The sequence below is a fragment of the Vicia villosa genome, unplaced genomic scaffold, assembly GCF_029867415.1.
Source record: "Vicia villosa cultivar HV-30 ecotype Madison, WI unplaced genomic scaffold, Vvil1.0 ctg.000858F_1_1, whole genome shotgun sequence".
In the NCBI taxonomy this organism is placed as follows: domain Eukaryota; kingdom Viridiplantae; phylum Streptophyta; class Magnoliopsida; order Fabales; family Fabaceae; genus Vicia; species Vicia villosa.
The window spans coordinates 523,149-542,514 of record NW_026705387.1 but is presented as its reverse complement, the minus strand read 5'-3'; the positions used below and the strand labels follow the sequence as shown (position 1 = coordinate 542,514).

General features: G+C 39.1%; 1 protein-coding gene across 1 annotated transcript; it reads left to right on the top strand.

The window, feature by feature from the left end:
• Positions 1-1,221: 1,221 nt before the first annotated feature.
• Positions 1,222-1,590, top strand: LOC131631739 (uncharacterized). Its single transcript, XM_058902504.1, has one exon. The coding sequence runs from the start codon at positions 1,222-1,224 to the stop codon at positions 1,588-1,590; it is 369 nt and encodes a 122-aa protein (XP_058758487.1).
• Positions 1,591-19,366: the final 17,776 nt, after the last annotated feature.

Sequence of the window (19,366 nt, the reverse complement as noted above, 5' to 3'; positions counted from 1 at the left end):
GTCAACCATACAAACAGAGAATCTACACATAATCCAGGGAAGTTTTAGAGGAACAACTCCCTTTACTTTTAACGGTAGGTATGATCCTGATGGAGCACATGCTTGGCTCAAAAATATTGAGAGAATCTTTCGTATGATGGGCTGCTTAGAAGCACAGAAGGTACAGTTGGATGCACATGTGTTGGCTGAGGAGGCTGATGATTAATGGGTTAACACCCATCAGGGGTTGGAAATTACAGGTGAAGATGTCACTTGGGTTATGTTCAGCAGAGAGTTTTTGAGGAAATATTTTTGGAAGACTTTCGTGGGAAGAAGAAGATTGAATTCCTAGAGCTTAAATAAGGGAGTTTATCTGTTACTGAGTATGCTGCCAAGTTCGTGGAACTTGCGAAGTTCTATCCTCATTATAGTGAGGAAATTGCTGAGTTCTCAAAATGTGTTAAGTTTGAGAATGATTTGCGTCCTGAGATCAAGCAAGCTATTGGCTATCAACAGATCTGTAGGTTTCCAGAGTTGGTGAGTAGTTGTAGAATTTACGAGGATGATAGTAAGCTCGTTCAGGTCACTATAAGAGTGTGAGAAAGAAGAGAGGGAAACAACATATGAATCGTGGGAAGCCTTATAGTGCTCCAGCTGAGAGAGGTAAACAAAAGGTTGTTTATGGTAAGAGGCTAAGTGATAGAGGTGCTCCAACTCCTCTTAAATGTTTTAGGTGTGGTGAATCGGGTCATCACGCCAATGAATGTAAGGGTGATTTGAAGAAGTGTTTCTGATGTGGGAAGATAAGATATTTGGTTGCTGATTGCAAAGATAATGTGGTGATTTACTAAAAATAAGGTGAACCAGGACACATCAGTATACATTTTCAAAACCCTAAGAAAGCTTAAGCCGGAGGGAAGGTGTTTGTGTTGTCCGGGACTCAGACTTCTAGTGCAAACAAATTGATTAGAGGTACTACTCTGGCATGATTTATAAATAAAAATTCTCTTTTTCGGTTCATTGAATAATGAATGTATCTAGTCTACATAAAAGACAAGATACATTCATTATTCAATGAACCTAAAAAGAGAATCTTTGCTTATAAATAAGGCCGAAGGGAGTATATGATACATTAATAGTACTCCTTTAATTACTATTATTGATACTGGTGCTACGTACTCGTTTATTGTTGTTGATTGTGTGAAAAGGTTAGACCTTGTAGTGTCCTTCATGAATAAAAAGATGGTTATTGATACTCTAGCTAAGGGATCAGTGACAACGTTTTTGGTTTATTTGCACTATTCTTTGTCAATTTTTGATAGAGATTTTGGTGTTGATCTTATTTTCATGCTGTTGAGGGGTCTTAATGTTATCTTGGGAATGAACTGGTTAGAGTCCAATCATGTTCATATAAATTTTTACGACAAATTAGTACACTTTCTTGCTCCTATAGATGAAGAGGAAGCTGGTTACTTATCTGCTAGGCAGTTGAAAGGGCTTTTGCAAGATGAAGCTCGGTTGTTTGTGTTGTTTGCATCTTTACCTGCTAAAAGTCAAGTTGTAATTGATAAACTGACAGTAGTGCCATATGTGTTTCCGGATGATGTTTAGGATGTGCCGCCAGAGAGAAGTAGAGTTATCTATTGATCTTGTCCCTGATACTAGAAATGTTTCTATGGCACCATACATGATGTCAGCGTTAGAATTAGCAGAATTGAAAAAGTAACTAAAGGATTTGCTGGAAAAGAAATTTGTAAGACCAAGTATGTCACCTTGGGGAGCTCCAATGTTGTTACTAAAGAAGAAAAATGGCAGTATGAGGTTGTGCATGGGTTATCAACAATAGAATAAAATAGCAATCAAGAATAAGTATCCACTACCAAGACTAGATGATTTGATGGACCATCTGGTGGGTGCGTGTGTTTTAAGCAAAATTGACTTAAGGTCAGGTTACCATCAGAGTCAGGTGAAATATGAGGATATTCAAAATACGGATTTTAGAACTCGGTATGGACACTACGAATATTTGGTGATGTCGTTTGGAGTTTCCAATGCACCTAGAGTGTTTATGGAATATATGAACCATATATTTCATACTTATCTAGATCAGTTTTTGTGGTAGTTTTCATTGATGATATTTTGATATATTCCAAGTAGAATGAAGAGCATGTCGAACATTTGCGAATTATATTGCAGGTGTTGAAAGAGAAGAAGTTATATGCAAAGTTGTTAAAGTGTGAGTTCTGGTTACAAGAAGTTGTTAGAACAAGATTTGTTCTGATCAATATTCTTAGTTTTGATGATAACAAGGATATGAATTTTGTGTGAGATAATGTGGTACTCTAATACATTGCAATTTACTTTTCAGGAAATATATAAAGAGTATGCACAAATCAGCGCTCAGAAGCTTTGACTCAGAAGGTTCAGCATGCAACATCAGAACATGGTCTGGCAAGACATCAGAAGATGGTCAAAGCAGAATCAGAACATGGGTCTATGGAAGCATCAGAAGAACTTGAGATCAGAAGCAGAAGCACTGAAGTTCTCATGGTATCACGCTCAAAAGCACTTCAAGGTCAGAAGACAAGAAGATGCTTTGCACCAAGCTGTTTGACTCTGATGATATTCAAACGTTGTATACACAAACATCAGATCAGAAGCAAGTACAGGTGGCAGGCTACGCTGACTGACAAAAGGAACGTTGGAAGCTATTAAAGGCAACGTCAGTAGACACAGCGTGAACAAGGCTCGAGGTAGTTGACAAAAGCGTGAAACATTAAATGCAATGCTGTACGGAATACGCAAAGCATTAAATGCTCCCAACGGTCATCTTCTCAAGTGCCTATAAATATGAAGTTCTGATGAGAAGCAAGGTTAACGATTCTGAAAGAACTCATTCAAAAAAAACTTGCTGAAACGCTGTTCTACTCAAAGCTCAGAAACTTCATCTTCATCAAAGCTCACTACATTGCTGTTATAATATATTAGTGAGATTAAGCTTAAACTTTAAGAGAAATATCACTGTTGTGATTATAGCTTTTCAGAAGCAATGGTAATACTCTTATTTGATTACATTAATTTGTAAGTAACTAGAGTGATCAAGTGTTGATCAGGATACTCTAGGAAGTCTTAGCTTGTGTCTAAGCAGTTGTAATTAGAGTGATCACGTGGTGGTCAGGATACTCTAAGAAAGTCTTAGCTTGTGTCTAAGCATTTGTTCCTAGAGTGATCAGGTTGTGATCAGGAAACTCTAGAAGACTTAGTCGTGGGCTAAGTGGAAAACCATTGTAATCTGTTGCGATTAGTGGATTAAATCCTCAGGTGAGGTAAATCACTCCGTGGGGGTGGACTGGAGTAGTTTAGTTAACAACGAACCAGGAGAAAAATAACTGTGCAAATTGTTTTTATCGTTCAAGTTTTTAGACTACACTTATTCAAACCCCTCCTTTCTAAGTGTTTTTCTATCCTTCAATTGGTATCAGAGCGCCGGTTCTAAGGTGCAAGCACTTAACCGTGTTTAGAAAAGATTCAAGAAGAGAAAAACGCTTCAGTAAAAGATGGCTGGTGAAATTCCAACAGATCCACCTGCATCTACATCTGGCTCTGCTGAGCAATACAATGGTAACAATGGTTATACTAGACCACCAGTATTTGATGGTGAAAACTTTGAATACTGGAAAGATAAACTGGAAAGTTACTTTCTTGGTCTAGATGGTGAATTATGGGATCTTCTGATGGATGGTTACAAACATCCAGTGAAAGCCAGTGGCGTAAGGCTTACAAGGCAAGAAATGGATGATGATCAAAAGAAGCTTTTCAAGAATCATCATAAATGTAGGACTGTTTTGCTGAATGCTATCTCTCATGCTGAGTATGAGAAGATATCTAACAGGGAAACTGCCCATGATATATATGAGTCATTGAAAATGACCCATGGGGGAAATGCTCAAGTCAAGGAGACTAAAGCTCTTGCTCTAATCCAGAAATATGAAGCCTTCAAGATGGAGGATGATGAAGATATTGAGAAGATGTTCTCAAGATTTCAAACTCTAACTGCTGGATTGAGAGTTCTGGATAAAGGCTACACCAAGGCTGATCATGTAAAGAAGATCATCAGAAGCTTACCCAGAAGATGGGGTCCAATGGTGACTGCATTCAAGATTGCCAAGAATCTGAATGAAGTTTCGTTGGAAGAGCTTATCAGTGCCTTGAGAAGCCATGAAATAGAGCTAGATGCAAACGAGCCTTAGAAGAAAGGTAAGTCTATTGCATTAAAATCTAATGTTAAAAAATGCACTAACACTTTTCAGGCTAGAGAAGAAGATCCTGAAGAATCAGAATCTGAAGAAGAAGATGAACCGTCCATGATCTCCAGAAGGGTAAACCAACTCTGGAAGAGCAAGCAAAGGAAGTTCAGAGGCTTCAGAAGTTCAAAGAGATTTGAACGAGGAGAATCTTATGGTGACAGAAGATCTGACAAGAAGAAGGCTGTCTGCTATGAGTGCAATGAGCCTGGACATTACAAGAACGAGTGTCCAAAACTTCAGAAGGAGAATCCCAAGAAGAAGTTTCATAAGAAGAAAGGTCTTATGGCAACATGGGATGATTCTGAATCAGAATCAGAATCAGACTCTGAAGGAGAGCAGGCCAACTTCGCGCTGATGGCTACAGAAGATGATGGATCAGAATCTACATCAGAATCAGATTCTGAAGAGGTATTTTCTGAACTATCTAGAGAAGAGTTAGTTTCCAGTTTAACAGAACTTCTGGAACTCAAGGCTCATCTTAGTATCAAATGCAAAAAGCTGAAAAAGCAGTTTGAATTTGAAACTAAGAAGCTGGAATTGGAAAATTCTGAACTGAAGGAAAAAGTTTTAAATCTATCCAAAGATAGTGGATCTTCTTCTGAAACAGAAAAATCCGTTCCTAGCATGAATCATATTCTGAAAGAATATGACTCGAGCTTCAGAAAGTTCTTATCTAGAAGTATTGGCAGAAGTCATCTTGCTTCTATGATATATGGTGTTTCTGTAAACAGAAGGTTTGGTTTTGGCTATGAGGGTGATTCCTCACATAAATTTGAACCTATTGATGATCTGAAGATCACATACAAGCCATTGTATGATCAGTTCAAATATGGCCATGCTCATGTGTCATACCCCAATTTTTGACCTAAGATACCACCTCATATCATTAACATATGCATCATTTGCATCTCTAACAAATTGCATAGCTTGTGTTTGTTACTGGTGACTCAGCAGGATTTAATCAGGAAATCACTCATCAGTACAAGTAACAATCAATTAGGGTTTTGTTCTCCCTTCATCTCAAAAGAACTATCTTCATCAACAATCAACACTTGGTCCTCAGAGATTCATTTCAACAAGCTCAGAGACTTTGAATCAACCAGATTAGGGTTTTGACTGAAGTTAGCATACTCTTGACTTTTGCTCAGGACTTGACCTAATGACTTGGGACATGACCTCAAGACCCCAAGTGCATTATTTTGTCCTAATCCATTGGCTCAAGACATCTCCTACACAAGGATTGATCAACAGTGAAATTTCAAATCATCAGAATTAGGGTTTTGAACTATCAGGGACTAAAATCAGGGATCACATTTGGGAAGCCCTAAAAAATCCCAGGAAGTCAATCAAAGGTTTCAATCATCATCTAATAATCCCTATGACAACATCCAATGGAAATTGTGTCTCAATTCAAGATCCACAGTCATCAATTTCATCTGGTCGACAATTAGGGTTTTTGACCTAATTCACTGAACAACTGCCTTTTTAATCAGGGCATGGTGTCACAACTCAAACTATGATTCAATATCCTCCAATACCTCAATATGATCCATTCATACCATTCATCTGATGAGGATAGCCTGGTTCATTGGAAATCTCCAGAAACGCGATTTGTCTGAAAAATTCAACTGTACAAGATCACCATTGACTTTTGGGGAATTTTGGTCAACCATGACTTTTGAAGTTTTGAATCATCAATATATGATATATGAAGTCATTTGATCAAGAAAAATCAAGAAAATCAATCAAGAATCAAAAAGTCAAAAGTTTGACTTTCATACTTAGAAAATTTTTCTAAGTGTTTATCATGGTTTTTTCCAAACTTTGGAAGGGAATTTCTCAAAATTTCACCTACAAACTGAAAAAAACTTCCAACATGAAAGTTGTAGATTTTGATCCAATAAACAACTTTGACACATATAATTTTTTTCCATAAGATCAACCATTTAAGAGATATGGTGCTTCAAAGTTGGCATCTTTGGAAAATTTCACTTAAAACTTCATTTTTCTCAAAGTTCATGGATCTTTTTCACCCACTTCCTTAAAGATCTTGAAGAAACTTTCAACTAGGGTTTTGAAGTGTGTAATATGAGCTTTCCAAAATGTCTAAGAGCATGAAAAAATATGGAGTGTAGCCATGGTTTTGAATTTTGACATTAGTGAACTTTTCACTTGAAATCTCATGCCATTTTCCCTAAGTTATGCACTATTCTACCAAATGATCCAATTGATGACACATAGAGGCAATAATTGAAAGATATTTCTGGTTTGAGATCAGAATGGAAAGAGATAAGAAGCTTAGAGAAATAACCATGGTTTAGTTACTTTTAACCATATGCATTAAATGTGAAAGATTCCTTTCTATCCCTTAAGCCAAATCATCAAACTTTGAAGCAAGTTGCAAAGCTCTGAGTTCAGACTCTTTGGCCTATAAATAGAGGTCCTCACTTCATTGCAAATCACACCAAAACCTCACAAATTATAGGTTTTCTCTTTCTTTCTTGAATTGCAAGTTTCTTAAGTTTCAAAGAGGTAGAAATCCCAACCTCTAAACCCTTGAAGTTCTGGCCAAAGTAATGATTCTAACATCTCATAAACATCATATGGGATGTGTTTGAATCACTCATACACCCAAAAACACCTCAAATCTCAGAATCATCATCTCACTTCTCAAATATGCATAACCTAAGCCTTATCATGCCAAAATCAATTCCAGGTCATTTCTGTCCAACCTAACACTTCAAACACCATCCATATACTTCATATGAACTATCCAAACACTCATCATCAACCTGAAACATCAGAATCATCAAGCTCGATTCTCACTTGCTCCTACTGCAGATCGGGTGCCCCCAACTGCTCCAGGGGTTTTCAATTCATTCCAAGCATCCAGACACCTTCCATAAGGTCCATTGAAGCTATCCAGATCATCAAGCAACTTCTGTAACACCCCTATTACAAAATTCAATTCTCAGGTGGCCGTTTTAGAAGGTAAGCTCTCTTGAACTTCAAACTCTATCATACATGCATCATAAATGAAAAACTGGTTTACCATCATGTTTCTGCATATGTATGGATCATTAACCCTCAATCAATTGCAACTTATCATGCACACACACGATTTCAGATTGAAACTCAGAATTAGGGTTCTTCGTGTTCATCAGAAAATTGATAGCCTTAGAGTTAAAATAAATGCAATTAAATGATACCATTGTGTTCCTTATGAAAAATCGAGCAAGTTAGGCTATTCACTTGATCCAAACAATTCAGTTTTCAGAATTTTCAAATTCAATTTGGGGGTTGTGTTCTTGGCGCCAAATTTTGAAACTGAACTTAGGAACCTGATTCAAAATATATTTAATTCATTGCAAGAGATTAACAGACCACGCGCGTGGTCTGGTTGGTTAAGTTTTTGAGTTGTGAGAGAGAGGGCGCGAGTTCAACACTCATGGGGGCCAAAACATTTTTTTTATCACTATTTTCTTTCAATTTTTTTTACACAACTTTAATTAATTCATTGACCAATCAAATTAACTCATTTTTATTTCATTTTTTATACATCTTTTATTTAATATACATATTTTAACAATATCAAAAAAAAATCATAAAAAAGGATTTATTTAATATGCTTTTAATTAGGTTTAAAATGATACATTTTTTTAGTGTTTTTAAATACTTTAAATATAGTTTTTCATTTAATTTTTAACCTAATCACTTGTAAATATTTTTTGTGACCAAACCCTAATCATTTAGGTCTTAATTAAGCATTAAAACTTGTTTTAACTTAATTAAGTTGACTTTTGTCAAAATTCAAATCGTTTTAAAACAAGCGATCGCGATTCTTTTCAAAGACGATAAACCATTTCTTTTTGAAACTATTGATTAAATCTTTTTTATTGATCAATTGATTTTCAAAATGATGTGGGGCCTCTCGAATATTAGAGAGTATAAGACCCACTCCTTTTTCCTTTTATACAGTTTTTTTTCTTTAAACAATAAACTTCTTTCAAAACAATAACTTTCAAACAGTTTTTCAAACGACGCGTCTGTAAATAAAACAATCAACCATGTTTATAAAATAAAACATGGGCCTCCATGTAGGTATAAGTCCCAAGCCCTTTTGTACATACCCATTCCTGTACATGAAATTAGGTATTTCATTGTACACATTTTTGTACATATCTTGATCTGTTTTTAACTTTGAATAACAAAACAAAAATGAAGGTTTCCTTAAATCTTCCCAAAAATACCATGGGCCTCCATGTAGGTATAAGTCCCAAGCCCTTTTGTGAATACCTGTTTACATAGCTTTGAATAAATTCAAGTGGACCTCTCCTCGAGTATAAGTCCCGAGCCCCGTGTATACAAATGGATCATGCTTACAGGTATATTTCCTTCATAAACTCCATTATATACACACACTTTGTCATATATATAATTGTTCATACCTGTTCATGTTTGTTCATACTTGTTCATGTTTGTTCATATGTGTGATATGTGTGCTTGTTCAACTTAGTACAACATTAGGTTCCCCATAGCCTCCTATTGGGCTTCGTGCAAAGAATCTCCACTAGTTTAGGTTAGGACATAGAGTATGGTTTCCCGGTGAAATCACTCTAAGAGCTCAAACCAACTATACCATACCTCCCCTTGGGCTTTGTACAAACGAGTGACCCTCCCATAGCCTCCTCTTGGGCTTACAATGCAAGGACCCTGGATTGTCCCTCCCATAGCCTCCTCTTGGGCTTACAATGCAAGGACCCTCGGATAGCCTCCTCTTGGGCTTCGTACAAGGACCCACGGGCTTCTTATAAGCATCCCCAATATCCAAATCAAAAACCCTAGGAGATTAGACATTTATCATCTCTATGATAGGAGTATCTCTTCTATATCATCACAAACAAACAATCAATCAATCAATCAAACTTTTTTGCCACAAGGCTGGCTAATCAATCAAACCTTTTTGCCACCATACTGGCTGATTAATCAAAGTTTTTGTCACAAGGCTGACTTCATTGAAACTTTTGCCACAAGGCTGGCTGATTAATCAAAACTTTTTGTCACAAGGCTGACTTCATTGAAAGTTTTTGCCACAAGGCTGGCTAAAAAACATCTTTATCATTCTAAGCACCATAAGCGGCATGGCCCAGGGCTTATAATGAAAAGATTTTCAAACAAAAAACAAAAAGATGTATGTGATGATATAGATTAGATACATCGAACATTTAGATGACATTTGTCTCTTATCCTTTGCTTCCACTAGCATAAGTGGGAACTACGATTGCTCTGACTTTCTCAACATCCCTTTGAGAATACGTAGGCACAAGGTCGTATCCTTGGCGAGCAAAACTTCTCCCTCAAACCATTCAAACCTTAGCACCCGTAGACCCGAGCTACAGATGCTCTGATTCCCTCTAAGGGATATGTATGCAGAGGATCGCGATGATCTTTGCGAGCATAATCAAACAAACACCTTAGGTCCCACCTCTTTCTCACAAGAACCTCCACCATAACAAAGGGCGAAAAACAAAACAAAGAAACCTATAGAGTACTATAGATACGTTGGGTGCTAATACCTTCCCTTCGTATAACCAACCCTCTTACCCAAGATCTCTCCCCCCACTTTTAGGTTATTGCAGCTTTTTTCCTTTTTCTACTTTGGAAATAATAAAAAGTTTGGTCGGTACAAAAGAAAAATCATTTTTTTGAGCACTCGAGCCCAAAGAAGGCATCAGGTGTCTCATCCCGAAAAAGGACAACGATTTTTCCCCGCGACAGAAAAATGGCGACTTCACTGGGGACCATCTTTTTATTGTTTCCAAAGAAAGGGTTATTTCTATTTGTTTTGTTTTTATTTTGTTCTTGTTTGGTTCTTTGATTCTGTTACTTGTGTGGTTCTGTTACAAGTGATACATTATGGACAAATCCTAACCCGGATTAAGTACACATAAGAATTAGGTGGAGGGTATAGTCATGTGCAGGCGCACGTGAGAATCCTTCCGCTCAGTGGAGGTTCCTTGTTTGTAATATATGTTTAGCGAGTTAATTGCGAAGACATTATTGCTTTCATTGAACTGTAGAAGCTGAGTTGGCTGTAGAACCCCAACCCATCCTGGCCTTATTAGGTTGTGGTGCAGAAACTATTCAGGTGAAGACTTGGATTAGTTGTCATGCGGAGAACCACACTCAGACGAGTTTTTCTTGAGAATATTGCTGGCTCATGAGTTTAATTATGGAAAGCCGGTAATATCCGAAAGAAAAATGTAGACTCTGACGTATCAGTAGAACATGTTTTGCAGGTGATTAACTAGAACTATCCCATGTTTGGTTCTCTGACCTCATGCTCGTGACGCTGGACCTTTGAACCTCTGTGTACCATATTTGTGTTGCCATGTCTGTATTACCATGTATGTGTTACCATGTTCGCTTTACCATGTTTGAATATGTGGCATCCATGCATCCACGCATTCATACATCCATAAAAAATAAAAATAAAAACTTTTTCCATAAAAACATGATTTTTTTCCAAACAATTAGAGAATTTTCTTTGCAAACATTATAGGATTAGGTTATGGAGTGGGTAAAAAGGCATACCAAGAGGTACGGTTTCAAAGAGCCTAATGTGGAAAGACTGAAAGAGTTAGCGTCTTTTGTACAAGATCCTTCTGATTTTAGGAAAAGCCATGGAAAGCTTTTGCCTATCTTGAACACTCATGTTGATGAAGGACTTCTCAAAACTCTGGTTCAGTTTTATGATCCCGTCTACCGGTGTTTTACCTTTCCAGACTATCAGTTGGTACCAACCTTGGAAGAATATGCTAATCTTTTGGGTATTCCTGTGTCTGACAAAATACCTTTCAATGGTTTGGAAGCCATTCCTAAGTCACCAGTCATTGCAACAGGAACCCACTTGAAGAAATCTGAAATAGAGAGTAATTGGACTACCAAAGGAAGCCTTCCAGGTTTGCCTTCACAGTTTCTAATAAAGAAAGCCTTTGACTTCATCGAGACTGGTAGCATGATAGCTTTTGAAGCTGTACTAGCCTTGCTCATCTATGGGTTGGTTCTGTTTCCCAATATCGACGACTTTGTTGATATCAATGCCATAAAGGTCTTTTTGAATGGAAATCCCGTTCCGACTCTGCTTGGTGACATGTATTTCTCTGTCCATCATAGGAATCACCAAGGTGGTGGAATTATTGTATGTTGTGCACCTCTGTTGTTTAAATGGATTGTTTCACACTTACCTAAGTCTCCCATTTTCACGGAAAACCGGGAAGGTTTACGTTGGTCTCAAAGACTTATGTCTCTTACTAATAATGATATTCAGTGGTATACCTTGGCTCGCTGCGGTACAGAAACCATTGAAAGTTGTGGAGAATTCGCCAACATACCCCTCATTGGTACACAAGGAGGAATTAACTACAATCCGGTCCTAGCCCGACGACAACTCGGGTATGCAAATTCAACTAAACCCATTGGCCCTACAGTGGAAAGTTACTTCTATCAGGAAGGAAATGATCCTCAAGGGTTGAAAACAAAAATGGTGAAAGCCTGGTACGACATCCGATGGAAAGAAAAAGGTGAGATAAGGAACTGTATCGCTACGAACGCCTACATCTGTTGGGTAAAGAAAAGAGCAAGGGAGTTTCAAATGCCTTATGATTATGAAAAACCCATGTTCCCTGTGGTGCCTCAACGACCCAACATTCCCGCTATGGAAGAATACCAAGAGACTTTAGCCAAGATGAGGTTAGAAAAAGACGCTTGGGAAGAAAAGTTTCGAAGAACTGATGTGGAAAACAGAAAGTTGAAGAAACGAGTGAAAGAACATGAAGAAACTCTCTATTATCAGGATGGATGGCTCATGAACAAAGATGAGAAGATCCGTCGGAAAGAGGCCGCAATCAGAAGATACATCAAAGAAAGCAACAAAAAGCTTGAAGGCTCAACAAGCAACGCTCCGATGCCTGACAATTGGAAGAATGTTGTTGACAAGCTGAGGGCTGAAAAGGCCGATTTGAAAGCTCGCTATGGGAAAGAAATCATGAAGCTCAAGCTGCACAATGCATTTGGTTCTTCGTCTGATGAAGATGTTTAGGATTTGTTTAAATTTTCATGTATCATTTGATTCTGTAAGGAGCTACGCTCCAATGTTGTAACATTTCCCATTATTTCAATAAAAGAATAGTTAGTGTTCAAATGTTTGCAAGGAAATAATCTTTAAAATATTTGGAAAAATCATAAACTTATTTTTGCATACATCATTCTGCAAATCGAGTCTGTTGTATAGAGTCTTATCTTTTGGATCTTTCTCCAATAGATCGTCAAGCTGTCGCGTCTCAAAGTTTCTCGACCGTGCTCGCAATCAGATCACAGATACAATACTCGTTCAAGCAGAAGAAGAGTAATGGAACACTCTGAACAAGAGAATATTGAGCTCCGTGGTACGGTGACCACCCTTCAGGAAAAGTTGGAAAGTCTCACCACTCTGGTTGACTCCCTAATGGCCGCACAGAATCAGCCGCCGCCACCCAACAGTCAAGCAACAGTGACATCTGAAGTCACTACTCCAGTTTCTACAGTTGCATTCGGTATTCCATCTTTCTCTATGCCAGAAGGTTGGGGCCCGCCTTTCAGCTTTGGTACAGGTTTCCGCCATAATTTCTCTAGGGTTCAAACAACCACAACTGAAGCGCCCGCTGCACAAAGTTCACAGTTTACTCCAAATCAGGGGGTAACTTTTTCTCAAATCACTATGGCACTTTCTCAACCCACAATGACAGTTCCGACTCCTACAGTTCACACTGTTCCTTATGATGGCAATGAGATTTATCATGATCAGGGTGATAGCACAAATCAACGTAACCTTGTGGAAGATCTCCAAGAGCAGTTCAACAAGATTCAGCTGGAAGTCAAAGCTATTCGTGGGAAAGATTTGTTTGGAAAGAATGCCCAGGAGCTATGTTTGGTTCCTAGTGTACAAATACCAGCTAAATTCAAGGTCCCGGACTTTGAGAAATACAAAGGAAGTTCTTGTCCACAAATCCATCTCGTGATGTATGCCCGGAAGATGTCTACTTATGCAGATAATCATCAGTTGCTTATCCATTACTTTCAAGACAGTTTGACTGGTGCCGCACTGAAGTGGTACACAGGTTTGGATAGCACCAATATTCGGACTTTCAATGACTTAGGCGAGGCCTTTGTCCGACAATACAAGTACAACTCGGATATGGCTCCAGATAGAGATCAGCTTCGATCCATGGCTCAGAAAGACCATGAAGCTTTCAAAGAATATGCCCAACGATGGAGAGAAACTGCTACTCAGATTAATCCACCGTTAAAAGAGAAAGAGATGACAAAGATCTTCCTGAATACTCTCAGTCCGTTTTATTATGAACGCATGATTTCTAGTGCTCCAAGTGATTTCACTGAAATGGTAAACATGGGGATGCGTCTAGAAGAAGGAGTCCGAATCGAACGTCTGACTAAAGAAGGTGGATCTTCAAGCGGAACCAAAAAGTTTGGAAGTGGTTTCCCAAAGAAGAAAGAACAAAGTGTTGACATGGTATCCCAAGGAAAGCCAAGAGGAAATGTCAATCGACAACGACAGGTAGCTGCTATCGCACCAGCCATTAATACAACACCGAATCCGGGTTTTACTCCGCAGTTTCAACAACAACAGCCTCGACAACAGGCTCAGCAGTTTAACAATAATCAGAATCGTGTACAAAGAACTCCACAGTTTGATCCGATTCCAATGACCTACACAGAATTGTACCCTGCTTTGATTGAAAGAGGTCTTGTTCAAACTAAAGCACCACCACCCGTACCAGAGAAACTCCCATGGTGGTACAAAGCTGAGGTCTCATGCCCTTATCATCAAGGAGCGCCTGGCCATGATCTCGAGCATTGCATAGCTTTGAAATATGAAGTTCAGAGGTTGGTTAGATCTAATCTCCTCTCTTTCAGAAATTTGAATCCAAATGTGCAAGCAAATCCGCTACCCAATCATGGAGGGCATGTTGTAAACATGGTGTATGGATGTCCTGGTCCATACCGAGTCTATAATATCAACTTCTCAAGAGCCGATTTGGTACAAATGCACGCTACTCTCTGTCGAGGGCCGAGTTTTCGCCAACATCACTACGGTTCCTGTAGCATATGTTGTATAGATCCTCATGGATGTTCGATTGTGAGAAGAGATCTCCAAGTTCTGTTGGATAATGGTACTATTCAGATCTACAGAAATAGGAATAAAAATGAAGTTAACATGATAGGATGTTATCCGCATGAGCTTTTAGTCTCAGATATCAACTCGAAAATGCCTACAGTTAACGTCATCGTTCCTCATTTCAATATGCCTGAGCGCATAGAAGTTACCTACAACAAGCCGAAGGTTCCTGTTGCTCCTTTGATCATTTGTCTACCTGGACCTATTCCTTATGACTCTGACAAGGAAGTTCCATACAACTACAATGCAACAATGATAAAGAATGGACAAGAAGTTCCTTTACCTACTCTTTCATCTGTCGTAAACATCGCCGATGTGAGTCGAGTAACAAGAAGTGGACGTGTGTATACTCCACTACCTTCAAAGCAACCTGTTGCTCCTGCAACCAGACAAAATCCTGTTAATACACCAGTAGGGAATCCTGAGGAAACTCCTGTCAGTAATACAAACACTGATGTTGGTCAGTCCAGTGGAACCAATGTGAATCCTGATTTTGATGAAATTTTGAAGCTTATCAAAAGAAGTGAATACAAAATTGTGGATCAGCTTATGCAGACTCCTTCAAAGATCTCAATACTTTCATTGCTTTTAAACTCTGAAGCCCACAGGGAAGCCCTGATGAGAGTTTTGGATCAAGCTTTTGTAGACCATGATGTGACTGTTGACCACTTTGATGGGATAATAGCCAACATAACAGCTTGTAACAATTTAAGCTTCTGTGATGAAGAACTCCTCGAGGAGGGCAGAAATCACAACCTTGCTCTGCACATTTCTATGAACTGTCAGTCAGACTCTTTGTCCAATGTGTTGGTAGACACCGGATCTTCCTTGAATGTGATGCCAAAGACGACTCTTGCTCGCTTGTCTTACCAAGGAATGCCTATGAAGTTCAGTGGTGTAGTAGTCAAAGCATTTGATGGTTCGCGAAAATCTGTTATCGGCGAAGTCAACCTTCCCATGACGATTGGTCCACATACATTTCAAATCACCTTCCAGGTCATGGACATTCAAGCTGCTTATAGCTGTCTGTTAGGACGACCATGGATCCATGAAGCAGGGGCAGTAACTTCTACGCTTCATCAAAAGTTAAAATTTGTAACAAATGGAAAATTGGTAACGATAAGTGGAGAACAAGCCTTGATGGTGAGTCATTTATCCAATTTCTCTTTCATTGGTGCTGATGATGTGGAAGGAACTCAGTTCCAAGGTCTCTCTTTAGAAGAAAAATCTTCCAAGAAGAAAGCATCGATCTCTTCTTACAAAGAGGCGGTAAAAGTAGTGAAAGATGGAACTACCACTGGCTGGGGGCAAGTTGTGATCCCTACCAAGAATGAAACTAGAGCAGGTCTCGGATGTTCACCAACATTCTCAAACTGCACTAAGAAGGATGAAACCCTTCGTCCGATCAAAGAAACATTCATTAGTGGAGGGTTCCTTAACCCAATTCCTCAAGAGGTTAATGTCCTTATCGAAGAATGTATCGAAGAGGGTCTACCTGATCCTGAAGAAGAATGGAAATGTTATCTCAATGACTCAGGATACATATCTCAGGAAGAACCATATCCTCCTTCAGAGAAATCCAAAGGCAAAGAAACTGAGCCTGTTCCTGCAGAGGTCTGGGACACCTTGGGACAACCTAGTGGAAAATTTGATTATATGGTGAAATACACTGCACCTGAAAGTTCAAAGATTGCGATTGAAGACATCCAACCAACTGGATGGGGAGATTCCTTTGAATATAATAGTCAACCAGAAGAGGCTTACCAATGCTCTCAATTTTCTCAGCAGCCTGAAGTTACTGAAGATTTCGGCTTCAACGCATCTGACAAGGTTTATAATCCTGAAGATGGTTATTATCACATAAATGCCATTTTTGAAGATGAAGGGGAAGATGATCCCGCAACTGACTCAGAAAGTGTCGCTGACAATGAGTCTCTTCATCCTGAAGACTGGGAAATACATCCTGAAAATTCTGAAGATTGTGACTCATCTTATGCTCTTCAAGAAGTAGAAGAAGACCGTTTCAACTCTACAAAGAACAAGGGTGACAAACCAGGACCTTCAAATCCTGCTCGACCAGCGGTCAATGTCAATACTGAAGATAATTCTGGGGAGAATTTTCCTGAATACATAATACACAGAGGAGTTCGTTGCTACTGGAAGGCTGTCGACGTTCCGAATGTTGTTCGCCGCTCAAAGTAATCACCTCGCTGTTATTTTGACCTCCTGCCTTGCCCAAAGCAGAGAGATGTTTTATAGGGCTTTGCTTTTAAATGTTCCGCCCAAATAACTTTGTGTATAGGGCTTTGTTTTAAAAGTTTCCCTCTTTGTCCCGCCCAAGACAAATGAGTTTGTGTTTAGGGCTTTGTTTCAAAAATGAATCATAAATAAAGTGTCATTTTGAATTCCCTACATTATATGTTTTATTTTTGCTTTTTTCTGGAAATGGTAATCCTAAAAAAACAAAATAAAGAAAAAAAAAGCTTTTCAAAAAATCTGCATACACTCTTGCATTCATAAATTTTCTGAAATAAATATAAATCACATGTGCAGATTTACTATTGATAAACCCATTGAATGCAATAACCCTATGCCCTCTCCCAACTTTGAGTTTCCTGTGTTCGAAGCCGAAGAAGAGGAAGAAGAGGAGATCCCAGACGAGATCTCTCGATTACTTAAGCACGAGGAAAGAGCCATTCTGCCTCACAAAGAGCCTTTAGAAAAAATCAACTTGGGTTCTGAAGAAGACAAAAAAGAAGTGACCATTGGATCGCTGCTTGATACCGATGTCAAGAGTAAGTTGACAGACCTTCTCAAAGAATATGTTGATGTGTTTGCCTGGTCCTACCAAGACATGCCTGGGTTGGATACCAATATTGTTCAGCATTACTTGCCGTTGAAGCCAGAATGTCCGCCAGTTAAGCAGAAATTGCGAAGGACTCACCCTGATATGGCTAACAAGATCAAAGTGGAAGTTCAAAAACAGCTCGACGCAGGTTTTCTTGTCACCTCTGAGTATCCTCAATGGTTGACCAACATAGTGCCAGTTCCGAAGAAAGATGGAAAAGTCAGAATGTGTGTTGACTACCGTGATTTGAACAAGGCCATTCCAAAAGATGACTTTCCATTACCACATATCGACATGCTGGTTGATAACACCGCTAAGTTCAACGTCTTTTCCTTCATGGACGGGTTCTCCGGTTATAATCAGATCAAGATGGCTCCTGAAGACATGGAGAAGACATCTTTCATCACCCCATGGGGTACCTTTTGCTACAAAGTGATGCCGTTTGGATTGAAGAATGCAGGCGCAACTTACCAAAGGGCAATGACTACTCTCTTTCATGACATGATGCATAAAGAAATTGAAGTTTATGTGGACGACATGATAGCCAAGTCCAGCACAGAAGAAGAACATATTGAATACCTTTTGAAGTTGTTTCAACGACTAAGGAAATATCAGCTTCGCTTGAATCCTAACAAATGTACTTTTGGGGTTAGATCTGGAAAACTCTTAGGTTTCATTGTCAGCCAAAAAGGTATCGAAGTAGATCCCGACAAAGTCAGAGCTATTCAAGAGATGCCTGCACCAAAAACTGAAAAGCAAGTAAGAGGATTTCTCGGACGATTGAACTATATCTCCAGGTTTATCTCTCAAATGACTGCTACTTGTGGGCCGATTTTCAAGCTTCTCCGCAAAGATCAAGGGGTTGTATGGACCGAAGATTGCCAGAAAGCGTTCGAAAGTATCAAGGAGTACCTGTTAGAACCACCAATATTGATTCCTCCAGTTGAAGGAAGACCGCTAATCATGTACCTTACCGTGTTGGAAGAATCCATGGGTTGTATGCTTGGACAACAAGATGAAACCGGTAAGAAGGAGCATGCTATCTATTACCTGAGTAAGAAATTCACAGATTGTGAGTCTCGTTACTCCATGCTCGAAAAAACATGTTGTGCTTTGGCTTGGGCTTCAAAACGTCTCCGCCAATACATGATCAACAATACTACTTGGTTAATCTCCAAAATGGATCCGATCAAGTACGTCTTTGAAAAGCCTGCCTTAACAGGAAGGATTGCCCGATGGCAAATGCTGTTATCTGAGTATGACATTGAGTACCGTGCTCAAAAAGCGGTCAAAGGAAGCATCCTTGCCGATCATTTGGCGCATCAACCAATTAATGAATATCAATCTCTGAAGCTTGACTTTCCTGACGAAGATGTCTTGTACTTGAAGATGAAAGATTGTGACGAACCGTTACCTGAAGAAGGTCCTGAACCTGGATCAAGATGGGGCCTAATTTTCGATGGAGCAGTAAACGCTTTTGGCAATGGAATTGGGGAAATCATCATCACTCCCAAGGGTACTCATATCCCATTCTCCGCCAGATTGCTATTTGAGTGCACCAACAACATCGCAGAATATGAAGCTTGTATCATGGGTCTCGAAGAAGCCATTGACTTAAGGATCAAGATCCTCGACATATATGGAGATTCAGCCCTTGTGATCAACCAAATCAAAGACAAGTGGGAAACTTACCACCCTGGCTTGATTCCTTACAGAGATTATGCAAGACGTCTGTTGACTTTCTTCAACAAGGTTGAATTGCATCATATACCTCGAGATCAGAATCGAATGGCAGACGCCTTGGCTACTCTATCTTCCATGTTCAAAGTCAATCACTGGAATGATATGCCTACGGTCAGAATCACGCGCCTTGAAAGGCCCGCCTATGTGTTTGCAACTGAAGCAGTCATCGATGATAAACCGTGGTTCCACGACATCAAACGCTTCCTTCAAACTCAAGAGTACCCACTTGGGGCATCAAACAAAGATAAGAAA